This window comes from Perognathus longimembris, chromosome 28 (assembly GCF_023159225.1).
Source record: "Perognathus longimembris pacificus isolate PPM17 chromosome 28, ASM2315922v1, whole genome shotgun sequence".
Taxonomy (NCBI): Eukaryota; Metazoa; Chordata; class Mammalia; order Rodentia; family Heteromyidae; genus Perognathus; species Perognathus longimembris.
The window spans coordinates 21,117,803-21,139,966 of NC_063188.1; the positions used below are offsets into that span (position 1 = coordinate 21,117,803).

The following is a 22,164-nucleotide window of genomic DNA, read 5'->3' on the forward strand; positions in this document are numbered from 1 at the left end:
TAGACTTAATTTCCTTTTCCTCTTCCAAGCAGATGTGTCCCTCCACAGAGTTGCTTGGAGTTGGTGGAGGCAGGGGGGATGACACAAGCAACCTTTTCCTTCCTTCCTTGTTCAATGCATCTGCTTTTTACATCCTGAAATTTGTTATTATCACTCACCTGATTTCCTTAGCTTTTATGAAGGTAGTTTGTAAGTGAATAGCAGCTCAAATTGGTGTTTCTGGCGAGATATATTTTCAGAGACTCTTTCTCTGATGCCATCTTTCTCTACACCTCCCCTGTATTATTTTCCTTTTTGTATGCACAACGGCACCTTGTATGAAGCTTTCTCACATACAGCTATAAGGTAAAACAATCTTACTTTAGTAGATACCTGTCATTCTGCATATTATACCAGCACTCTAAATTCAACACATCCAAAACCAAATGGAACTCTTAACACAATCACTGTCTCTTATAGACCTCCTAATTTCCCTTGATGGTACCAAAATGTTCTAAGTCACCAAGATGGAAAATTTTGTTCTCTTTATATTTATCAGTAATTCATTTAATCAACATATATTAAGCCCCAATTCACCCTGAGAAAGTTGAAAGAAAGCAAGAAGGCAGGAAAAGAGGTGGAATACATGTGGTGCTAGAGAACATTAGCTAAATGACTTAATGAGGTAATTTTACAAACACTTATTGTTTATCATGTAATCAAAATGTGGAAAATGTGGGAATGAGAAAAAGATTGTGACACAGTTGCTTGCTTCCTCGGCTTACAGTACATAATACATAGACAGATGATAAACAGATAGATGTTTATGATAATATAGATACAGATATAGATGATGTTTAAAAAGAGAATCAAGCATTTGTAAAAACCAATAAGCAGTTTTATGAGACAAATGATAATGAAGACTCAGATATGCATATTAGAAATGGATATAATCATAATAGCTGCCAATAACAGAGCTTATTATGTACCCAGTACTGAATATATACATATATATGTATATACACACATGTATATACATATATACAGAGAGACATCCTGTAACAATAAATTAAAATCATTAAGTAGATAGATGGATGCTGTGGGTAGGACATTGAAGAAGGACAAGGCAAGCAGTCAGCTGTGTCTGTAACAATGGATGAAAATAGAATAATGAAATTCTACAAAAACTAATGATTGGGGCTTGGGTAGGAAGAGGTTAGATTTTTAAGATAAAGATTTTAGACAATATGCTATGGGAATCTGTAAAATATTTTATGTTGTTTGTATCCAGGACTATACTTTGTCCAGAAAAAAGCAACCAAGATATTAGTGGTAAACAAAACCATGTGATATGAACAACATTTATAGAATTTGGAGAGAGCCAGAAGAAAACCTTAGATGAGATCAAATAGCTATTTTCAATAATCAGAGTGGTGGACCAGTATGAGAAAACTTGCTATGCTGGGGTAGATCTAAATGACAAAAGTAGAAACCTCAGATGGAATATATTGGGGAATGTAGATTTTAGTTCAAGTCAACAAATTAAATTGTAATGTGATTACATAAAATAGAATTGGAATAATTGGCTTTACAAAACAAACAATAGTCGAACTTTGGTGGAAATACTGGCAACCAAAATAGGGTTTGATTGGCAAAGTAAGGAGTTGACTACATGAATTTCAGTTTTTCCCAACTGCTAAAATTCCATTATTTTAGCTTACAGTTCTTAGGGGGATGTTTAAAAAGAGAACCGAGCATTTGTAAAACCAATAAAAAGACTTATATGAGACACAAGACAAAAGATAATGAAGACCCAGATATGCATATTAAAAATGGATACCATCATAATTGCTAACAGTAACAAAGAGCTTATTATGTACCATGTACCTAATACATATATATACATATACATATATATACAAAATATATTAAATGGCATTAAATGCCATATATACATGTATATATATACACAGATATATACATATAAGTGTACACAGATATAGATATAAATATATGTGTATATGTATGTACAGCCTGTAACATGATCGTTTCATAAATAGGAAGGAAACCAAAGCCCAGAAAGCTTTAGTGACTTGCTCAAGGTCATAACTATCGTGCTATACCAGGTCTTCAGAGACAGTATAGAAGAGATACCAGGGGAATAGAAATGTTGACAATAAAAGCAAAGGCAAAATGAACTGGAAAGAATACCAAGATTCTTAGCCTTGGAAACGTCATATTATTTTAACATTAACAAAAAATAGTGAAGTCAAGAGAAGGAACTAGTTTATGAATAGAAATTAAAATCTAAGTAATAAACATGTTGAATTTAATGCACTAGTCTACATGCCAAGCAGAAAAGTGTAGCTTGCTAATTATGAAATTGTAAGGCAAGCATTTAAATGTAGCTAGATTAATATCATATGTAAGTAAAGCTTTCTTACTGTATGATATAACCTCATTAACAAGTTGTTGATGGCATAGAATGGAACAGAAAGTAAATTGAATTCTTTATTCCACTATTAATCCTTAGAAAAAATAGTTATGACATTCTTTAAGAAAATACATAAAATATATCTTAATGTTTACAGTAGGAATAGTATTGCATTCCTGTAACTCGGAAGTTGAGGCAGAACTGTGAGCCTGAGCAAGCCCGCTAGCCGGTACTACATAGAGATAGTCTGACTCGGAAAAAAAAATTAAAGCAAAGTCTATATGGTATGAATAGCCACATGGCCTTTAAACATTTTAGTGATTGCCTTAGAATAAAATTGTAAGTATACTAAATGACATTAAACAGTACATTCAAATGCTACATAAAGACACACACTCTCTCTCTCTCTCTCTCTCTCTCTCTCTCTCACACACACACACACACACACACACACACATACACATAGCTTTTCTTCACCGCACTGAGGAATATTTTGTTAACTGGGTTCTTTATATTTCTTTTCTTGTTGTCGTATTTATTTATAGTAGTAAAATAAACTGTAGATGTATGGTCTTCTGGGCAATGATGACTATTTGGTAAATAAGTATGTAGCTCATGTTCAAGGTCTTTGACAGAAAGCTTATTTTTGTGCCTTTGTAATTCCTTGAACATACCTTTTGCATTAAGGATGTCAGAACTTACCACACCTGCAACTGCCTACCACCATTGCAGAGGTTGTCTTATGATCACTAGTCCTGTCTCTCATAGATTCTATGTACATTTCATTTTATAAAGCATGGAGAGCAGTTAACAAGAGTGTTGAATGGTGGGAGGGGAAAACAATTCTGTGAGCTCTTTCACATTTAAAGCAAATTTTTCATTCTACGTGAAGTGTCCTTCCAACAAACAGCTTTGCTTTTCCACTGAAAAATGCATGAGATGAGTTTGGGGGCATGGAGATGTGTGCAGATCTCTCAATCTGTAGAGCTTCTGGGAATGAACACTTTTGTGTTGAATGGAGAGGGTTTTTCCCTTAGAAAACCATGATGCAGGAAATTCAGGTGTGTATCAAGGAGATAAACAAAAGCTCATTTTGCAGAAAAGACATAATGTCAAAATTTTGGAAGGAGAGACACATCAAATATCAGTTAGGCAAAAGTCCTAATATTCTACTTAGTGCAATTTTTTGTTGTTGTTGTAGTAGTTTTTATTTGATTCATCGTCAAGGTGATGTACAGAGGGGTTACAGTTACATATGTAAGGTAGTAAGTACATTTCTTGTCAAACTTGTTACCACCTCTCTCATTTTTCTTCCAGTTTCCCTCCCCCAATCCCCCCTCAAGTTGTAGTTAATTTCCAATGTATTGTCCTGTGAGTATTGCTGTTGCATTGGTTTGCCCTTTTTCCTTGGTCTCACTACTTACTGTAATTTTAATATTATAGAAAAATCATAGCAAAAAATTGCTAAACACTAAAGAGTAGTTTTCTACTTTACCAAGAAATACTTTTAAATATGCCCCCTAAGCCAATATGTAGTGATGTTTGTATAGAGTTTTATAATTTAGACTACTATTTTATTGAGGTCCAGGACATAAGTTTTTATTACTATGAGCAGTGATGCTTGTTGTTTTGATGGTCACAAGCTGCAAATGAGTAACAATAATGACTTTTAAGTACAAATGTAAAGCTGTGGATTGACCAAACAAAGACTTTTCATTGCTAAACAAATTTGTTCACATCATATGTCCTACTATTGGTGAAACGTTAATGTTTTCAAAAATTACTATTTGCTCCTTAAGGATGATGATTTTATCCTAGTAATCTTGAGCCTACTGTGTCAAGTGATAAACATTTTGAGAAATTATCTATATTTGTAATCTTCCCTTCAATCGAAAATGCTCTTGGATTAGGGGTTTTGTTAGGTTTATGATCAAAGTATTGGGACATCATCTCAGTCTATAATTTCATCTATGTAAATGCGTCATCTAGGATTAGAAAGAGAACATTTTATTTAGCAAACAAGGAAACAAGACTCATTGCAAAAGAGATTCTGTATAGTAAAAGTCAGCTGACTACTTTATTTAATTAAATGTTTATAAGCCATTTGTAGTCCTTTTGTGACTTTTCAGGGTTTCATACCTATTGAAGAACAGTTATCCATTTTATAGTTAAGGAAAATCTAATTTAAAGAAATGTAAGGTCATGGGTGATAACAAAATCCATAAAATGTTAAGCTAAAAGTCAATGTAACTCTAAATCTTCAAAAATTGCATTTCTTGGGATTATTACTCTTACTTGTCAAGAATTTGTGGCTCAACATTGTGTATGAGGCTAGAATATGTTATTGTTATTTTTATTGCTGCTTGTATGTTGCTATTTGTGCAAACAGCTAAAATAACTAGCTTATAAAGAAAAAAGGTTGTTTTTCCATGTAGTTTTGGAGGTTTCAGTCCACAACTGGTTGGTTCCATTGCTTTAGGCAAATGGCAAGGTGGCACATCATAGCAAAAGCATGTGACAGAGACAAACTGCTCACCTCTTAGCTAGAGAGTTTGAAAGAGTACAAAGAGAAAAAAAACCTCTTTGGATATCAGTTGCAAAATGACCTTAAAACCTCCCACTAGGGCCCACTGCTTTTCTATATCAGCTAGTTATTTTTATTGTAAAAGTGATGTACAGAGGGGTTACAATTACATAAGTAATGTAATGAGTACATTTCTTTTCAAACTGTTACCCCCTCCCTCATTTTATCCCACTTCCCCTATTCCCCGACTCCCTCCTTCCCAAGTTGTAAAGTTCATTTCCAACATATTGTCTTGTGAGTATAGCTGGTGCATGTCCACTTACCATTAATGTCAAGTTCTGAGTATCAAACCTTTAATACATAAACCATTGGGGCGTGTTTACAATCCCAACTTCTGCACAAAGAAAATGGGGCATATAGGTTTTCAGTGAAACCCAATCTTGTTCATATCAAGGTGATTGCAAGTACCTTCTAATCTCTACAAAGACTGGGTTGAGGTTCTATTGAACTTAACTCTATGCAATATCATAGATATGCTATATTAAAAATTATTTTTCAGAGATAACTACCAAAACATACATGTGTATGTAGGCATATATGTACACCGATGTGTGCATATGTATTCTGTGAAATTAACAATGACTTGTAACAGTCTCCACTGTCTAATAGTATGTCTACCTGCTCCTTGGAAATGAAATTAATTGAAAGTAGTAAAATGAAAGTCACTCAAATATGGGGACTATGCAAACTTCTACTTAATAATATAAATATATATTATTCTTCACTGACTTATTGTTTGATTATACTGAGTAATCAGGTAAATATGCTGTCAAATTTTTCCAATCTGTAGCAACTTAAATTAACACTGTCCACATTTACCAATACTAATATCACTTTATTCTTTTTTCCACATTAATAACACAATAAAAAAACTCACTTTTTCCTCCAATAATAATGGTAGTAAAGTTTGACACAAAGCATCTCTACTCAGGTTTATTCAGCTCTACTTCTTGATGTTTTTGTTTTTCCTGGCTTTATGTTCTTAGATTTTTAACTGTTTCCAATGCTAGACTAAGTAATAATTTCTTAATTTTCATGAGTTTTTGTATCACAGCTTTATTTCCTTCTTTCGAATGCGGTAGTCTAGGACTGAATTTTTTATATGTGTATATTCTAAAAACCTGATAGCCAGACTCAATATTTTGGGTTGCCTGCATTATCATTTTCCTATATTGAGCACAGATGAACTGCCAAGCATAATAAAATTTGCTTTACTGAAAAATTCTGTCTGAACAGTAAACCTCAGAGAAATGGTTCTGAAGGATTTAATGTTTATCAAGTTATTCTTTGTCAGAATACAACAAACAAATGTTACAGTTGTATGCTAGTCCAATTCATGCAATTGTTTTTCACTGCTGACATGCATAAACTTATTAAAAATGAAATCTCTCATCGAGTGATGGTGGCTCAAGCCTGTAATACTAGCTACTCAGAAAACTGAGATATGAAAATCGAGGTTCATAGCTAGCCTAAGCAGGAAAGGCCATGAGACACATATCTCCAATTAAATACTAAAATGCTAGAAGTGACTCTGTGGCTCAAGCGGTGGAGTGCTAGCCTTGAGCATAAAAGCTCTGGGATAGTGCCCAAGCCCAGAGTTCAAGCCCCAGTAGCAGAAAAAAAAAATCTCAGTAGAACTTTAAAGTGGTTGCCTATATTTATTCACATTCTTTCCCAATACATTTTCACAGAATAATGTTTGTATTTTAACATTCATTTGTCATAGTTTTAGTTGGTAAAGTGAACCTATTTTTAATCACATAGAAAATATTAATCATGGAAAAGAACTATTCATGAGACAAATATATTAGAACAAATATCACTTTTATCATTCTTATAAATTATATAATTACAAGCATCTGTTTTCTCTTAGTATTTCTCCCATAGAAACCCCAGTGATGATCATAAGAAGATTGAGATTGAAAAACATCTAGAATCGCAGAAATGTTAATGTGATTCAAAATGAGAAGTGTTTAATATTGAAGATAGGCTGCTCCATTTGCAGTAATGTATTTCTTAGATGATTCCCTTACTTTTGAGGATATTGCTTCCCAACTGTATCCTTGTGGTGCTTAAACTGGAAATCAGGCTTGTGGTTTTGATATCTGTGTGTGAGGGGCTTTGTATTGAGGAACGTTAGAGTTAGGATAAGTCATATCTGTATTTATTCAGTCAAACAGTCTATAAAAGATTGTTGTTTCTTGCTGATTTTTTCTGGGTTTTTGATAGGTTATTATTACACATTTCAAGTATATAAAATAAAATTTAACAAATATAAAAGCTCCTATGCATCATTTTCAACAAATCTTTTTGTGTTGGTTTTTTTTTTTTTTTTTTTTTTTTTGGCCAGTCCTGGGGCTTGGACTCAAGGCCTGAGCACTGTCCCTGGCTTCTTTTTGCTCAAGGCTAGCACTCTGCCACTTGAGCCACAGCGCCACTTCTGGCCATTTTCTGTATATGTGGTGCTGGGGAATTGAACCCAGGGCCTCATGTATACGAGGCAAGCACTCTTGCCACTAGGCCATATTCCCAGCCCTCAACAAAGCTTTTATTAACAATGTCTCCTATTGTACACATTAAGGAACAGAGAATAGAAATTCAGTACATCTATAGAACATATCATAATCAGGGTAGTTATCATGGGATCATATCTACCAACTTTCTTCTAAGAAATCATTATACCAAATTTAATCATTTTATATAATTTTAAGCTTTTCCAAGTATGTATGTAATGGTAAAATATCCTATTATTTTGCATGTATTTAAACTCCATATGAATGACTTTCTTGGGTTTATCCACCTAGAGGCATACTTCTACATTATTCAAGTAACTTGTATGTTTTTGCACTATATGAATACATTAAAATTTTCCTACTGGTGGACATACAGGATAGGAAAAACTCACCAATTAATATGCAGCATCTCCAAATGTTCTTGAATATTCTTGGTCTTTTCTGTTCCGTCTGGATTTTAGGATCTAATTTTTAAGCTCTGAAAAATGGGATATTGACTAGAATTACATTGAATGTATAGAATTACCAGGGAAAGTTAACTTCCTAATGATCTTGAAGTTTGTGAGTTATGAACACAGTACATTATATCTCAATGGAATGACTTTTTGTATGTGTTCTTCAATAAGTTTTTTAAATTTTTATATAAAAACTTTTTCTAGACTTGATAACATTGCAAATGAAATCTTTTTAAAATCATATGTTCTTCAACAAGTGCTGGCAATGTTTCTTTCTGTTGTCAGAATGTAGACTAGTGCAACTGCTGTGGAAATCAGTACAGAAGTTCCTCAAAAAATTAAAGAATGCCATATGCTTCAGCAATACTACTCTTGAGGGAGGTGGTAACAAGTTGGATAAAAAATACACACACTACCTTATATATGAAACTGTAACCTCTCTGTACATCACTTTGACAATAAATAAATATTTTTAAGTATATAACTTAAGTAGTATAAAGCAAGATGCAATAGAGGTCAGTTTTAAATGAGTTGGAAGGGGAAAATCTGGGAGAAAATGAGGGAGAGGTGACACTTCAAAAAGAAATGTACAAAAAAAAGAAATGTACACATTACCTGACTTAATGTAACTGTAGCCCCTCTACACATTACCTTTACAATAAACTCTAAATTAAAAAAGATACAATACAAGTGAAATAAACTCCATGTTATGGAAACAAGTGTTATATCACTGTTGTAATTACTTCCAACATGCCATGTGAAACCATAGCTTCTTTTGTTGATCCTCTTGTATCCCCTTCCTGTCACTATCACTATCACTATACACTATCACTGTATCTCATCTGAGTACCCTGGATACTGTATATACTGGTATTAGAACTAGGGAAGGGAAAGGGAATATCAAAATCGAGAGACAACTCATGGGGGGAGAGGGAAAGGGGGAGAGGGAGGGGGAATGAGGGAGGAGGTAACAAACAGTACAAGAAACATATCCAATGCCTAATGTATGAAACTGTAACCTCTCTAATTCAGTTTGATAATAAAAATTTTTTAAAAAAGATACAACAGAGGCACTTGCCCACCCATGTTTATTGCATCACATTTCCTATTATCCAAGTTGTGGGATCAGTCCAAATGCCTTACAAATGATAAATGAATCACCAGAAAACATGGCATATATAAAAATGGAATGTTATCCAAACATAAAGAAATATGATATTATGTCATTTGCATGGAAAAAGATGGTACTGGAGATCATCACTGTAGGGAACTATACACTAAGAGTGAAGGATGTTTTCTTTTATATGTGGTTGCTAGATCTAAAAGATCAATATATATACAGGTTCACATATACAGGTTCACATATGTACATAGCTAGAGAAAGCATGTTTGAAATTGTGGACTATTTGAGAGGATGGGAACAGAGATGAAAAAAGAATGTCACAGGGTGAGCAATTATTTGAAATTCTTTGCATCTGTGAATAAAGATGGCAAAACTCTGCCTTGAAACCTGCTAAGTAAAATCAGGTAGGGAGATTGAGAGTGAGTGTGAATGGGTTTAATCTGTTTAAAGTACAAGATGTGCATGTGTAAAAATATCATCCTTTGAATAATTGCCACACACTGAAAACAGGCCCTGTCCAATGTGTGGGTGCTACTGGGAGTGGAAAGTGAATAGAGAAGGTGATGGAAGGCAAATACCATCAACATACTTTAGGCCCATGGGTGAAAATTTCATAGTGAAGCTTGTTTGGAGAAGAGGAATAGTGGAGGCACAAGGGAGGGGCTGAGTCTGATCAAGGAACACTGTATACAAACACATGCACATGTCAAAATGTAACCCTCATGCCCAATAAATTGGTGCTAATATAAAATAATAATAAGCAGGGCACTGATATCTCATACCCATTTTCCTGGCTAGTCAGGAGCCTAAAATCTATAGGACTGAAATTTGAATTCAGCCAAGGCAGAAAAGTCTACAAGACTCCATCTCCAAAATAATCAGCAATAGCCAGTGGTAGAGTGCCAGCGGAACAAAAAAGCTAAGCAAACTTGAGGCCTTGAGTTCAAATCACAATACTGGCAATAGATAGATAGATAGATAGATAGATAGATAGATAGATAGATAGATAGATCGATTCCTATGTTCTAATTGGCTGTGTCTGATGTAAAGAAATGTTAATAATGTTGATGTTAATTATTTTTTTAATTTGCTCTTGCACCTAGCAACCTTGTTATCTTTCCTCGGATTTTCATAGTTTACCTGTACATTGTTTCCCTTTCTTGATATCACACATTTTATACATGTGGTTACTTTATGGTGTTGGCTAATATCTTCAGGATAATACTGAATTAGAAGCAGAAATTAATTGTAGTATTTTTGCTTAGTTTAAGGGTAATAACTTTTATTATTGTTACAATTATAATGCTTATAGTATTTTTGGAAATTACATTTCTTATGGTCAGTAAGTTTCCTTGTAGTCCTATTTGCTACAAGATCTTATAAATGTCAACTAAATTTTGTGGAGTGCTCTTTCTGTATATAATAAGATCATATTTTTCATCAATCATTATAAAATGGATTAAAGTAAAATGGATAAATTCAATGACTTATTGCATTAATAGATTTTTCTCAAGGAACTTTCTTGGCATTTATCTCCCCTGATTGTGATTTCTGTTCTGTGTGTGCATGTGTGTGTGTCTGTGTGTGTGGACATTTTTCTTTGATTTTCAGTTATTTTTTCTCATTTCCTTATTGTTAAAGTGATGTACAGAGGGGTTACACTTTTATACATAAGGCAGTGAGTACTTTTCTTATCTAACTTGTTACCTCCTCCCTCATTTTCCCCGCCTCCTCTCTCCCCATGATTTTCAGTCATTTTTTATAATAATTTTATCATTACTTTGTTGTTGTTGTTGTTTACATGATACTGAGGCATCAAACCCAGGGGTACATGCATGCTAGGCAAGCACTCTACCACTAAGCCACATTCCCAGCCCCATGATTTTCAGTTATTTTATTGAAGATTTTGCAATAGTAGCTATGAGATTGGCCTATTTGAAAATAAATCTCCATTTTTTATTACTGCATTTTTGCAACAGATTATAGGAGTGTTATAAAATAATTCTCAGGTGTAATTTAAAATAGAAATAATCTGTCCTCCAAAAATTTGGCAAGATATACCTATAAAACCATCTGGGCTACCTTCAATATCTTTGATACATAATTAGGTTTTGTGTTGCCTCTGAAATCCATTTTAAAAAATACCTACTTTGTGTAAGATATCAGACTTCCTGGCATAAATATTAGTATATTTCTCATTTATTTTTTAATTTAGATCCTAAATATGTACCACAATCATTTTCTTTCTTCCATTTTCTTTCTCTACCTTGCTGGAAGTTTCTTTGTTTCCTTATTTACATTAAAGACCTAAATTTTGATTTTTTTAATCATTTCTGTTGTTTCTGATCTTAATAACTTCTACACTTACTTTTTCAAATTTAATTTTATTGTCAAGGTGATATACAGAGGGGTTACAATTATAAATGTAAGGTAGTGAGTGTATTTTTTGTCAAACTTTTTACTTCTGCCTTCATTTTTACACTTAATTTCATGATTCCCATTATCTAGTTATATGAAGTTCTCATAACTCCATAAATTGGATACTTTGCTAACTACATTTTAATCATCGTTCTTTCCTAGTAAATGAATTTAAGGCTATAAAGATGCATCTCACAAGTTTTGTAAAAAGTATTTCTTTATTATTTCATTCTTAATTTTCAAAATAATTTTTAAATATAACCTATGAATTATTCATTTTTAACAGTCTCATGGACCTTTCTGCCTAGGCTTGCTTCAAACCACTGGATAAGGTCTGGGCCTCTTGGGTAGCTAGGATTAAGGTGTGTGCCACCAGTGTCCAGCTACTGGGCTAATCTTTTTGCAGTTTTTGTGGGTATTTCCTGTGAGTTCTAAAAGAATATATAGGATATGCTCACATATTTGGATCCTCTGTATGTCCATTATATTAAAGTTGTTACTTATACAATTAAAATGTTCTACATCCTCACTAATAATCTTATTAATTATAGTGAATTTTTTATCTATTGGCTGTATGATAAGTCTGTAAGGCATTCTATATTTTCTATGTTTTCATAGGTTTGGGATTGTTATACCTTCCTGTGAATTATTCCTTTTATCACGATATGATGACTGTTGTTATCTATAGAAATGCTGTGTCCTTGAAGTCTACTTTGTCTGACAATATTATAGTGATCTCAAGTTTTACCTGGTTGTTATGCTTGTGATATGTTTCTTCCTTTTATTAGTAACTTCTCTTTGTTCATATGTTTTCAGCATATCTGTGTAACAGAAAGAGCTTACTAGATTTCCTTTTTCATTCAGTTTCAGATTGTCTTCTTTGAACTGCAAGTTCAATTGGTTTTTATTTACTGGGATTACTAATGTGTTTGGATTTCTAACCTATCATCTTCTTTTGTGCCTCTCACCTACTTTCTCTTCTTTCTGCCTTCTCTTTGAATGAGCTATAATTCTTCTTTTTCCCCTTCTTCCAGTTAGAAAGCTATATATTGTGTTGCTCTCTTTTTAGTAGTTTTCTCTACATTTTAATAAAGACATTTTATTAAAATATAACATATATAGGGAAGTATAGAACATATAAACATTCAGAACAATGAATTACAAAAGTGTGAAACACCTGTTAACCACCCCCAAATGAAAATATACTAGCAGCAGAAGTCCTTCTGGTACCCTTTCACAATTTTCTTCTCTCCTTTCCTAGATAACTACCCCAGTCTTTAAAACTTGCCTGCTGTTTGAGAATTTTGAATGGAATTTTATAGGATATATGATTTTATGTCTGATTTCTTTTACTCTACATTATTTTTTAGATTAACTCATTTTGTGGCATATTGCTATAGCTCATTCATTTTCATTATGATATTTTTCATATGACTACTACAATTATGTATTTTATTGCCATATATTTTATTTATTATCTACTACATATTGCTACATATAATTCTATGATAGTCATTTTATGTGTGTCTTTTAATAAACATCTGCTTTCTTACTATTCAGCAAATACTAGGTAAATATAATTGCTGAGTCACTCAGTGTATATATACAACCTTAGCAGATAATTTCAAATCATTTTCCAAAGTGGTTGTTCGAACTTACGAGATTATTTGTGATATATAAGATATTTCTGTTCCTCACATTCTCACCAACAAGTGTTACTATCATTTTTAGTCATTACTGTTACCAACACTCTCTTGAGTGTACAATAGCATTATAATATTATTTTAATTTGTATCTGCCTGGTATGAGATCATGGTAAACAGATTCCCATTTGTGTGTGGCCATTCAAATATCCTCATTCTGGTAGTATCTGAGTAAATTTCTTACCCACTTGTGTAATAGTTCAAGAATCTTTGTTATTTTTTTTGCCAGTCCTGTGGCTTGAACTCAGGGCCTGAGCACTGTCCCTGGCTTCTTTTTGTTCAAGACTAGCACTCTGCCACTTGAGCCACAATGATACTTCCAGCTTTTTCTGTATATGTGGTGCTGTTGAATCTAACCCAGGGCTTCATGTGTGCTAGGCAAGCACTCTACCACTAGGCCACATTCCCAGCCCCATCTTTGTTATTAATTTGAAATTCTTGATTTATTTCAAATATAAATTTTCTTTGTTGTATGGGCTGTGAATACATCTTGTCACTTATCACATATCTTTTCTTTGTCTTTTGATAAATATTTCTTAATGTTGATATAAATCAATTTGCCTTTTATCTTTATGATTAATTTTGTAATAATCTTAAAAGTACTTTTCTATCCTAAGAATATGGATACTCATATTCCCAGAATCATTTAACACAAAACTCTTTTCTTGCTTTTTAGGATGAAATAGTCACCCAAAATCAAGTGCTCCTACATGTGAATATCTTTCTTTGTCTGTCACCATATCAATACCTACTAATTTAATATGTTTCAATAAGTTTTCTATGAACATGTCTCATCTTATTATATTTCTGTTTTAGCTGATCCATGTTTACACATATACACTTAAAACTGCTGGGCAGTGAATGTGCAAAGCACAATTTTGTAAAACTGGCATCTTTGAAATGTGATTGTTACCAGTCTATTATCAGATATAGTTTTCCTTTTATCCAGGTCTTCTCTGATTTCTCTTACATCATTTTAAACTTTTTATCATAGGTCTTATCCATACTTTGTTAGACTTATTAGTAGGTACATGGTATTATGGTGTAGTTGTAAATGGTAGTTTTAATTTCTCCCATTTTGCTAATATATTAATATATTCACTTGTTATCTAAAATTAGTACATTATTCCCAATAATTTGCTTATATAACTTATTTGGAGGACTGACATATAGTGCTCTTTTAATAGTGGCAACTTTCTTTTATATTTTTACAACTTTTCCTTTTTGTTGGATTTCTTCACTGGTTGGGACCTTTAGAATTAAGTGGCTCACATATACTTCTAGGCATCTTTACCCCAGCATCTCACATTTAAAGACTATGCTTACTGGGCTGGGAATGTGGCCTAGTGGTAAAGTGCTTGCCTTGTATACATGAAGCCCTGGGTTCGATTCCACAGCACCACCGGAAGTGGTGCTATGGCTCATGTGGTAGATGCTAGCCTTGAGCAAAAAGAAGCCAGGGACAGTGCTCAGGCCCTGAGTTCAAGCCCCAGGAATGGCAAAAGAAAAAAAAAGATTATGCTTGCTGTAGGTTTCTATTGCTAATCTCCTTCATTTAAAGTTCCTTTTATTTTAGCTTTTTAAGGTTTTTTATCATGAATGGATATTTAGTATCCTATCAAATACTTCTATAGTACTGATAGGCTCATATAATTTTTTTCTTGCATACTCTGCATATAATTAATTATATCAATTTTCAAATGTTAAAAAAGGTTTATTATCCTGTAATAAACACAAGTTGGCCATGAAATTGTTTATTCCCATGTAATACTAAATTTGTTATATTAATGTTTTGTTTTAGGATTTTGTATCCATACTCACAAGTCAGATAAGCTAACTTTTTTCCCTTGATTTTTTTGTGGCTAGACTGACCTCACAAAGTATAGCATGAAAGGTTCCTTTTTTTAATATTCTTCGGAAAGGTTTGTTCCAGATTAGCAATTTGGAGCCTTACAGTTTTGTATATTTACAAACAAAATCATCTTTGAAAGAGGAAAGATTTGTTTTGGCTTCTGGTTTCAGGTGTGTTAATCCATGATGGGAATGCTTGACAGAGGCATATTCACCTCATGGAAGCCAAGAAACTAAGAGAGAGGAAGAAGCTGGCTGGGATGGAGACTTGGCTAAGATGCTAGGGCACTTTCCCAGCAAGTGTAAGACACTGGTTCAAGTCCCATCCCTACCAAAAAAAAAAAAAGAGTCCCAATTTCCATTCAAGGATACCCCCTCCCCCATATACACACATGGATTCGCTTTCCTTTAATGCTATCTGTTTTTTCTCTCTGAAAAATTTTATCTTTTCTTTTTAGTTGACAAAAATTAATTGTATGTACTTACAGTAGTATAGTGTATAAATCAGTGGAATATTTCAGAACTTACTTCTCAGGCTCTGGCTATATCAATCAGTTTCATACTTCAAAATAATTAAATATCATCAGCTTTATATCTCTAGCACTGGCCTTTCAGAATCACTATCCCAATGCTTAGTTGACATTCCTTGTGCTCTCTAGACATAGCTTAACTATTAACGTTTGTGGCCCTCGGCCCTTATTACCACCTCTGCCTTTTCCCATTCCACTAACTGTAGTATTGTCTATTAATTTATTTAAGACAAACTTTTATTTTTTCCTGTCCTTTATCTCTTATATCCAACCTTGATGAATTCCTGTTCTACCTCTAAGTATATCACAAATCCGTTTGACAGACGTTTTAGATTTAAGCATTATTCTTTCTGTTGTATACTTAACACAAGTCAGAGGCACCATAAGGTTAAGTTGTACATGGCAATTAAGCAGAAGGTATCAACCATGTAGTTTACTTTATTTAAAATCTACTCCTCTTTTTATTATACATCAACCTTAAAAGAATACTTAGAAATTAGCAGACAAATTGATCCAGATTGTAATAAAATCCATAATCACAGTTTTGCCTTTAAGAAGCATTGTCACTTATTGAAAAAAGAAAACATGCTACTACCTATGAAATTTATTAATACCATTACACCTGAATGCTTCTATATTAATAGAAAACCCATTGCAGACTTTGAGACTATGTATAAAGTTAGTTTCCAGAACTCTTTCTTTTTCCTTCAAGGATATATGACCATTAAATCCCAACGGATTTCATCTCATTTCTCCTCTAGCAAGGAAATTAGATCACAAAAGAGGCTTGCTAAGCTTTTATTTTATTTTTATACTGTTATGATTTTATTAATATTCAACGTTTCTCATCAAGAAGTCAAGGATACAAAGGAGAGAACTTGAGCAGAGCCAGTACACAACCCCATTGGCTAAATACTTAATAGCATTTCAGGATAAGAAGGCTGTGTACCGTAATCAAATAGGAATCATTTATATGCTTAAAATAAATTCAAATATTGATTGTGTGATCAGAGAAACCACTTAATTACTGTCACTGGGAGCATATTTACGTTTTGAATATTATAAATTTTCTTGGCTATTCTTTCCAGCCAGGTGCTAGTGGCTCATACCTGTAATCCTGGCTACTCTGGAGGAAGAGATCTAGAAGATTCTGGTTTGAAACCAGCATGGACAGAAAAGTCTGAGAGACTCCTCCAATTAACCAACAAAATGCTAGACTACAGACATGGTTCAAATGACAGAGAACCAGCTGTGAGCAAGCAAGTTGAGCAAGCGAGCAAGGCTCAAGTCAGCTCTTCATACTGGCAAATAAGAAGAGGGGGGGCGCTGGGGGAGAGAGAGAAAGAGAGGAGAAAACTACTCTTTTCAATTATTCAAGTTGTATTCCTAGATGAAGTTAGGGTGATAGTACTTCATTTTCCCTTCAATGATTTTTGTAGTATTTCAAATTTCTTCAAAATTATCTGTGACTCACAGGCTAGGCGGTGTCCCTGACCTTCTTTTGCACAAGGCTAGCATTCTACCACTTGGGCCACAGGTCCACACACATTGGTTTTGGTAATTTATTGGAGATGAGTCTCTAGGACTTTCCTTCCCAGGCTTCCTTCAAACCAAACAATAATCCTCAGATCTAAGCCTCCTGAGTAGCTAGGATTACAGAAGTAAGCCACCAGTACCAGGCTACTATTTTTTTTTATTTTCTCTTGTTTATTTTATTATTTATTTTAATTTATTCATTTCTTTATTGTCAAAATGATTTACAGAGGGGTTACAGTTTCATACGTAAGGCAATGTGTACATTTCTTTTCCAACTCGTTACATCCTCACTCATCCCCCCCACCTGCCTTCCACCCTCCCCATTTCCCTCACCCCCATCAGCTGTACAGTTGGTTTACAGAATATAGTTTTGTAAATATTGCTTTTTCATTGGTTTGTCTTTTTATTCTTTTTCTCTAAATTTTGATAACCCCCTTCCCTTCCCTAGTTCCAATACACATATACAATATCCAGGTTACCAAAATCAGTTTCAGTGACATTGGGGGTATTTATTTATATTATTATCCTTAAATGGTTGTACAAGGAGTTGCCTTTTAATAAAGTAGTTTATGGATGTAATAAGTCTTGATCAATGTCATCCTTTCAGTTTGTTGCACGGTCCCTTCATTTTTAGTCATTGATTACCACTATCATTCTACAGAAATCTCTAAAGCAATTTACTGCAGAATTTATTTTTTTTTCAAATTTTTATTATCAAACTCGTGTACAGAGAGGTTACAGTTACATACGTTAGGCATTGGATACATTACTTGTACTGTTTGTTACCTCGTCCCTCATACCCCCCTCCTCCCCCTTTCCCTTTCCCCCCATGAGTTGTTCAGTTCACTTAGACCAAACAGTTTTGCAAGTATCGCTTTTGTAGTTGTCTTTTTTTACCCTGTGTCTCTCAATTTTGGTATTCCCTTTCAATTTCCTGGTTCTAATACCAGTATATATGGTTTCCAATATACTCAGATAAGATTACAGAGATAGTGTAGGTACAACCACAGGAAGGTGATACAAGAGCATCATCAATAATAGAAGCTACAGATACACATTGGACGATGAAAGTAGTTACAACTGTGATATAACAATCGTTTCCATAACATGGAGTTCATTTCCCTTAGCATCATCTTATGTGTTCATAGGGTATAGCTATTGGGCTCTTGTGATCCTCTGCTGTGACTTGCCTAAACCTGTACTAATTATTCCCAATAAGGGAGACCATAGCGTCCATGTTTCTTTGGGTCTGGCTCACTTCACTTAGTATAATTTTTTCCAAGTCCTTCCATTTCCTTACAAATGGGGCAATGTCATTCTTTCTGATAGAGGCATAATATTCCATTGTGTATACGTACCACATTTTCCTGATCCATTCGTCTACTGAGGGGCATCTGGGTTGGTTCCAGATTCTCGCTATGATAAATTGCGCTGCGATGAACATTGTTGTGCTGGTGGCTTTACTGTGTTTTTGTTTGTGTTCTTTTGGATAGATACCCAAAAGTGGGGCTGCTGGGTCATAGGGGAGTTCTATATTTAGCCTTCTGGGGAATCTCCATACTGCTTGCCAGAGTGGCTGAACCAGTTTACATTCCCACCAACAATGAAGTAGGGTTCCCTTTTGGCCACATGCCCTCCAACAATTGTTATTGTTAGTTTTCTTGATATATGACATTCTTACCGGGGTGAGATGGAATCTCAATGTTGTTTTGATTTGCATTTCTTTTATGGCCAGTAATATAGAGCACTTTTTCATATGTCTCTTGGCCATTCTCATTTCCTCATTAGAGAAGTCTCTTTGTAAGTCTTTAGCCCACTTGATGAGGGGGTTATTGGTTTTTTGCGGTTTTGTTTTGGAGGAAGGTAATTTTTTTAGTTCTGCATATATTTTAGATATGAGGCTTTTGTCCGCTGAATGGCCGGTAAAGATCTTCTCCCAGTCTGTGGGCTTTCTGTTTATCTTGCGAGCTATGTCCTTTGCCATGCAGAAGCTCTGCAGTTTGATGCAGTCCCATTTGTCCAACCTTTCTTTGATTTGTAGCCTTTCTGGGTCTTTGTTAAGGAAGTTCCGTCCTGCGCCAAGGAGCCCAAGTGTTTTTCCTACTCCTTCCTTTAGTGTTTTCAGGGTGTCTGTTTTGATTGTAGCTATGTGACCTTCTTATTTTTTTTTTTACACCAAATTCCGTTTTTTACTCTGATGCTAGATATATATTGTTTCCATTAAATGTTCACAACCATTTTGTTTAAAATGTGCCTGTAGACACATGTTTATACATTGTTATGTCTTTTGGAAGGAATGGCTGCTGTTTATAATAATATGTTACTATGTTAATAGAACTTCTTTGAATTCTCCACAGAGCTCTGTACAATGGAGTGTGGTAGCCATGGTGTTTGTTCAAGGGGAATTTGTCAATGTGAAGAAGGCTGGGTAGGACCAACATGTGAAGAGCGCTCCTGTCATTCTCACTGTGCTGAGCATGGTCAGTGCAAAGATGGAAAATGTGAGTGTAGCCCTGGATGGGAAGGTGACCACTGCACAATTGGTAAGTACTAGAATTCTTTACACAATGTATATTGCACTAATTAAAGAAGCATTAAAGAGCATCCTAGTATTCAGTTTGCAGTTACAATTAGTCATATTTGATATTGAAGAAGAGTAGGAGAAGTAGGAGAATTACCTAACTTTGAAAGTTGTGTGAACTGAGAGTTTGCTTTTGTTGATAATATCCTACTTATTTCTTATTACTTTAGTGTTCCTTGTGTTTTGTGCTTTCAACTGCTTTGTGTTACACAAATGAAATATGTTACATTGGAATAGAGTGTCATTAGTTAATAAGAGAAGTGCTTTTGTTGTAAAGGTAATATTCCCTGTCCATTTTTCCTTTTGAAAAGTGTAGGTTGTTTCAGTCGAAAGCACTTAAAGGCAATTTCATTAAATGGGACTACTTTAAGCAGGACCATTTGATATCATTAGAGTCTGCCTTTAATATATAGGCACTCCTGACCTATCATCAATAGAACATCTGTGTTGAATTGTTTATCCTTATTCAGTAGTATAGAACATTTGTTCAGAAGCATCCATCCTATCTCACTGTTTGTCATCAATTTCACACATTTTCAAAGCACTGCCTGGGAGACTGGTCTGTAAACAGGGGAAAGCCTATATAATAATTAATCTCCCATTTTGCTCTTCTCGCTATAAAAGACACTAATAATAATTGAGGTTTCTACTAAAAAATATTTTTTCCAAAAAGTAAATCAAAACCCTTGACGCATACCTACAGCCAAGATTTTTTTTTACATGTACAAATGGACAAATACACTGTTTGCATAAGGAAAATGAGTTGTAATGTGCCAGTAGTAGGCTGTGACTAGACAGAAAGCATATGGATAGCAAAGGCCTGAATGAGCATCTGTATTCACAGCTCATTGTGGAACTTTTTTCCCATTAGACTGTACTGTAGCTTTACTTTTCATGTTGTTATAATGATTGGAACCTACCAAAGCAATGCATTCTACTTATAACATATAATTATAACTTATAACATATATAATATATAATTCTAATATATTGCATTGATACTCTACTGAAGGTAAAGTTAGTCTTGTTCTGTGACTGTGGAAAAATATTTAAGATTCATTAAAAATATGGTGAGGAGATTGATATGCAGCTTAAACAATTACATTCCTGCACTACAGTATGTTTATTGCCCTTGCATAAGAAGACTTAAATATTGTGATGATTACCAAAGGTGGTTACTCCAGAACTCCCTTTGAAAGATATTACCAATAAGAAGTACAAGCCAGTGCTCTTTCACAGAAGTTATTACTGAAATGTAAAAATGCAATTTTATACTTTTAGTGAAATATGACACTTTTTAGGAAGCCTAATGGAGTTTCTGGCAGAAAGGCCATTAATATTTTTCCCACAGAAAATATTACTCACAAACTGCAAGGGACTGTGTACAAACTTTCGAGCTGAGGTGAGGTGTTTCAGAAGTGACTCTCCCAGGCAACAGATGATAAACCATTAGAATATGTTTCATAGTTTTGTACTCCTAGAAATTTATTCAATTCCACTTTTCTTCCCTTTTAGCTCACTACTTAGATGCTGTTCGAGGTAAGACATTTTTCTTAGTTTTATAGCAAAAAGATATATTTAGAGCAGAATATAGGGGTATAGATGAGTGGTATTTTAGTTTTATTTGTTTTCTTGTTTCATGTAGTGTTTGATTTTGTTTTCTAATTTTAGGCAATTTTACTTAAGTTTAATATTTTCAGGTTTATAGTATAGTAATTGGGATACAAGATAATCTTTTCTTTTTCCAAGTCCAATAGATACAATTGCCATAGTATAGAATGGACTAGTAAGCCACTTTAAGAACTATTATTTCTTGTCTCTATATGGAAGTGTGTGTGTGTGTGTGTGTGTGTGTGTGTGTGTGTGTGCTTGACCTTTCCAACTTGCCAGCTAAAATGTTTCTTCAATATTCTAACATATACTTAAGTCTATATACAAAGATTTTAAATCTCTACAAGGGCAGAAGAATTATCCCCTTAGAAGTATACCATCCTCCATCCCTCCAGGAATCTGCCTTTGACAGAGACAAGGGAGGTTCTGTTAGATTCTCTAGTGCCTTTCATCATCTCAGCTTCAGAAGCTGAATAGCTTCCAAATTATCTCTAATTTTTCCTTTTCCACTGACTACCCAATAGAATGGAACTAGATAAATTCCTATTTATAGTCTATGTATGTTCCTTCTAAGCCATGACTTGAGGAAATTTTACGTATAAAAGTTTTCATATTTTCTAGTAAGCCATCTGTCATTTTAAAGGTTTTTCCTCCTCTAGCCTGTTGATAACTGCTTAGAAAACCATTGGGAAGGAACATTGGGTTACAGATTTTAAGGCTGATTTTTCTGCTGTTTCATACTTCTGAATTTTTTTCAAGGACAGAAAATGAAAAAAATGTTGATTGGACTATCCCCCAATAAAATCTAGGCCTGGCCTTGTAGATCTACTAGAAAAAAATACTCAG

The 22,164-nt window shown here is 34.0% G+C and overlaps 1 protein-coding gene across 6 annotated transcripts in view; it reads left to right on the plus strand.

Moving 5' to 3' along the window:
• Positions 1-22,164, plus strand: part of Tenm1 (teneurin transmembrane protein 1) — a 786,931-nt gene that overhangs the window by 593,912 nt on the left and 170,855 nt on the right. For all 6 annotated transcript variants that reach the window (XM_048335936.1, XM_048335935.1, XM_048335937.1 and 3 more), the window contains 2 exons: positions 19,484-19,669; positions 21,223-21,246. In XM_048335936.1, the coding sequence (XP_048191893.1) occupies positions 19,484-19,669; positions 21,223-21,246 (210 nt within the window). The remainder of the gene's footprint in view (positions 1-19,483; positions 19,670-21,222; positions 21,247-22,164) is intronic.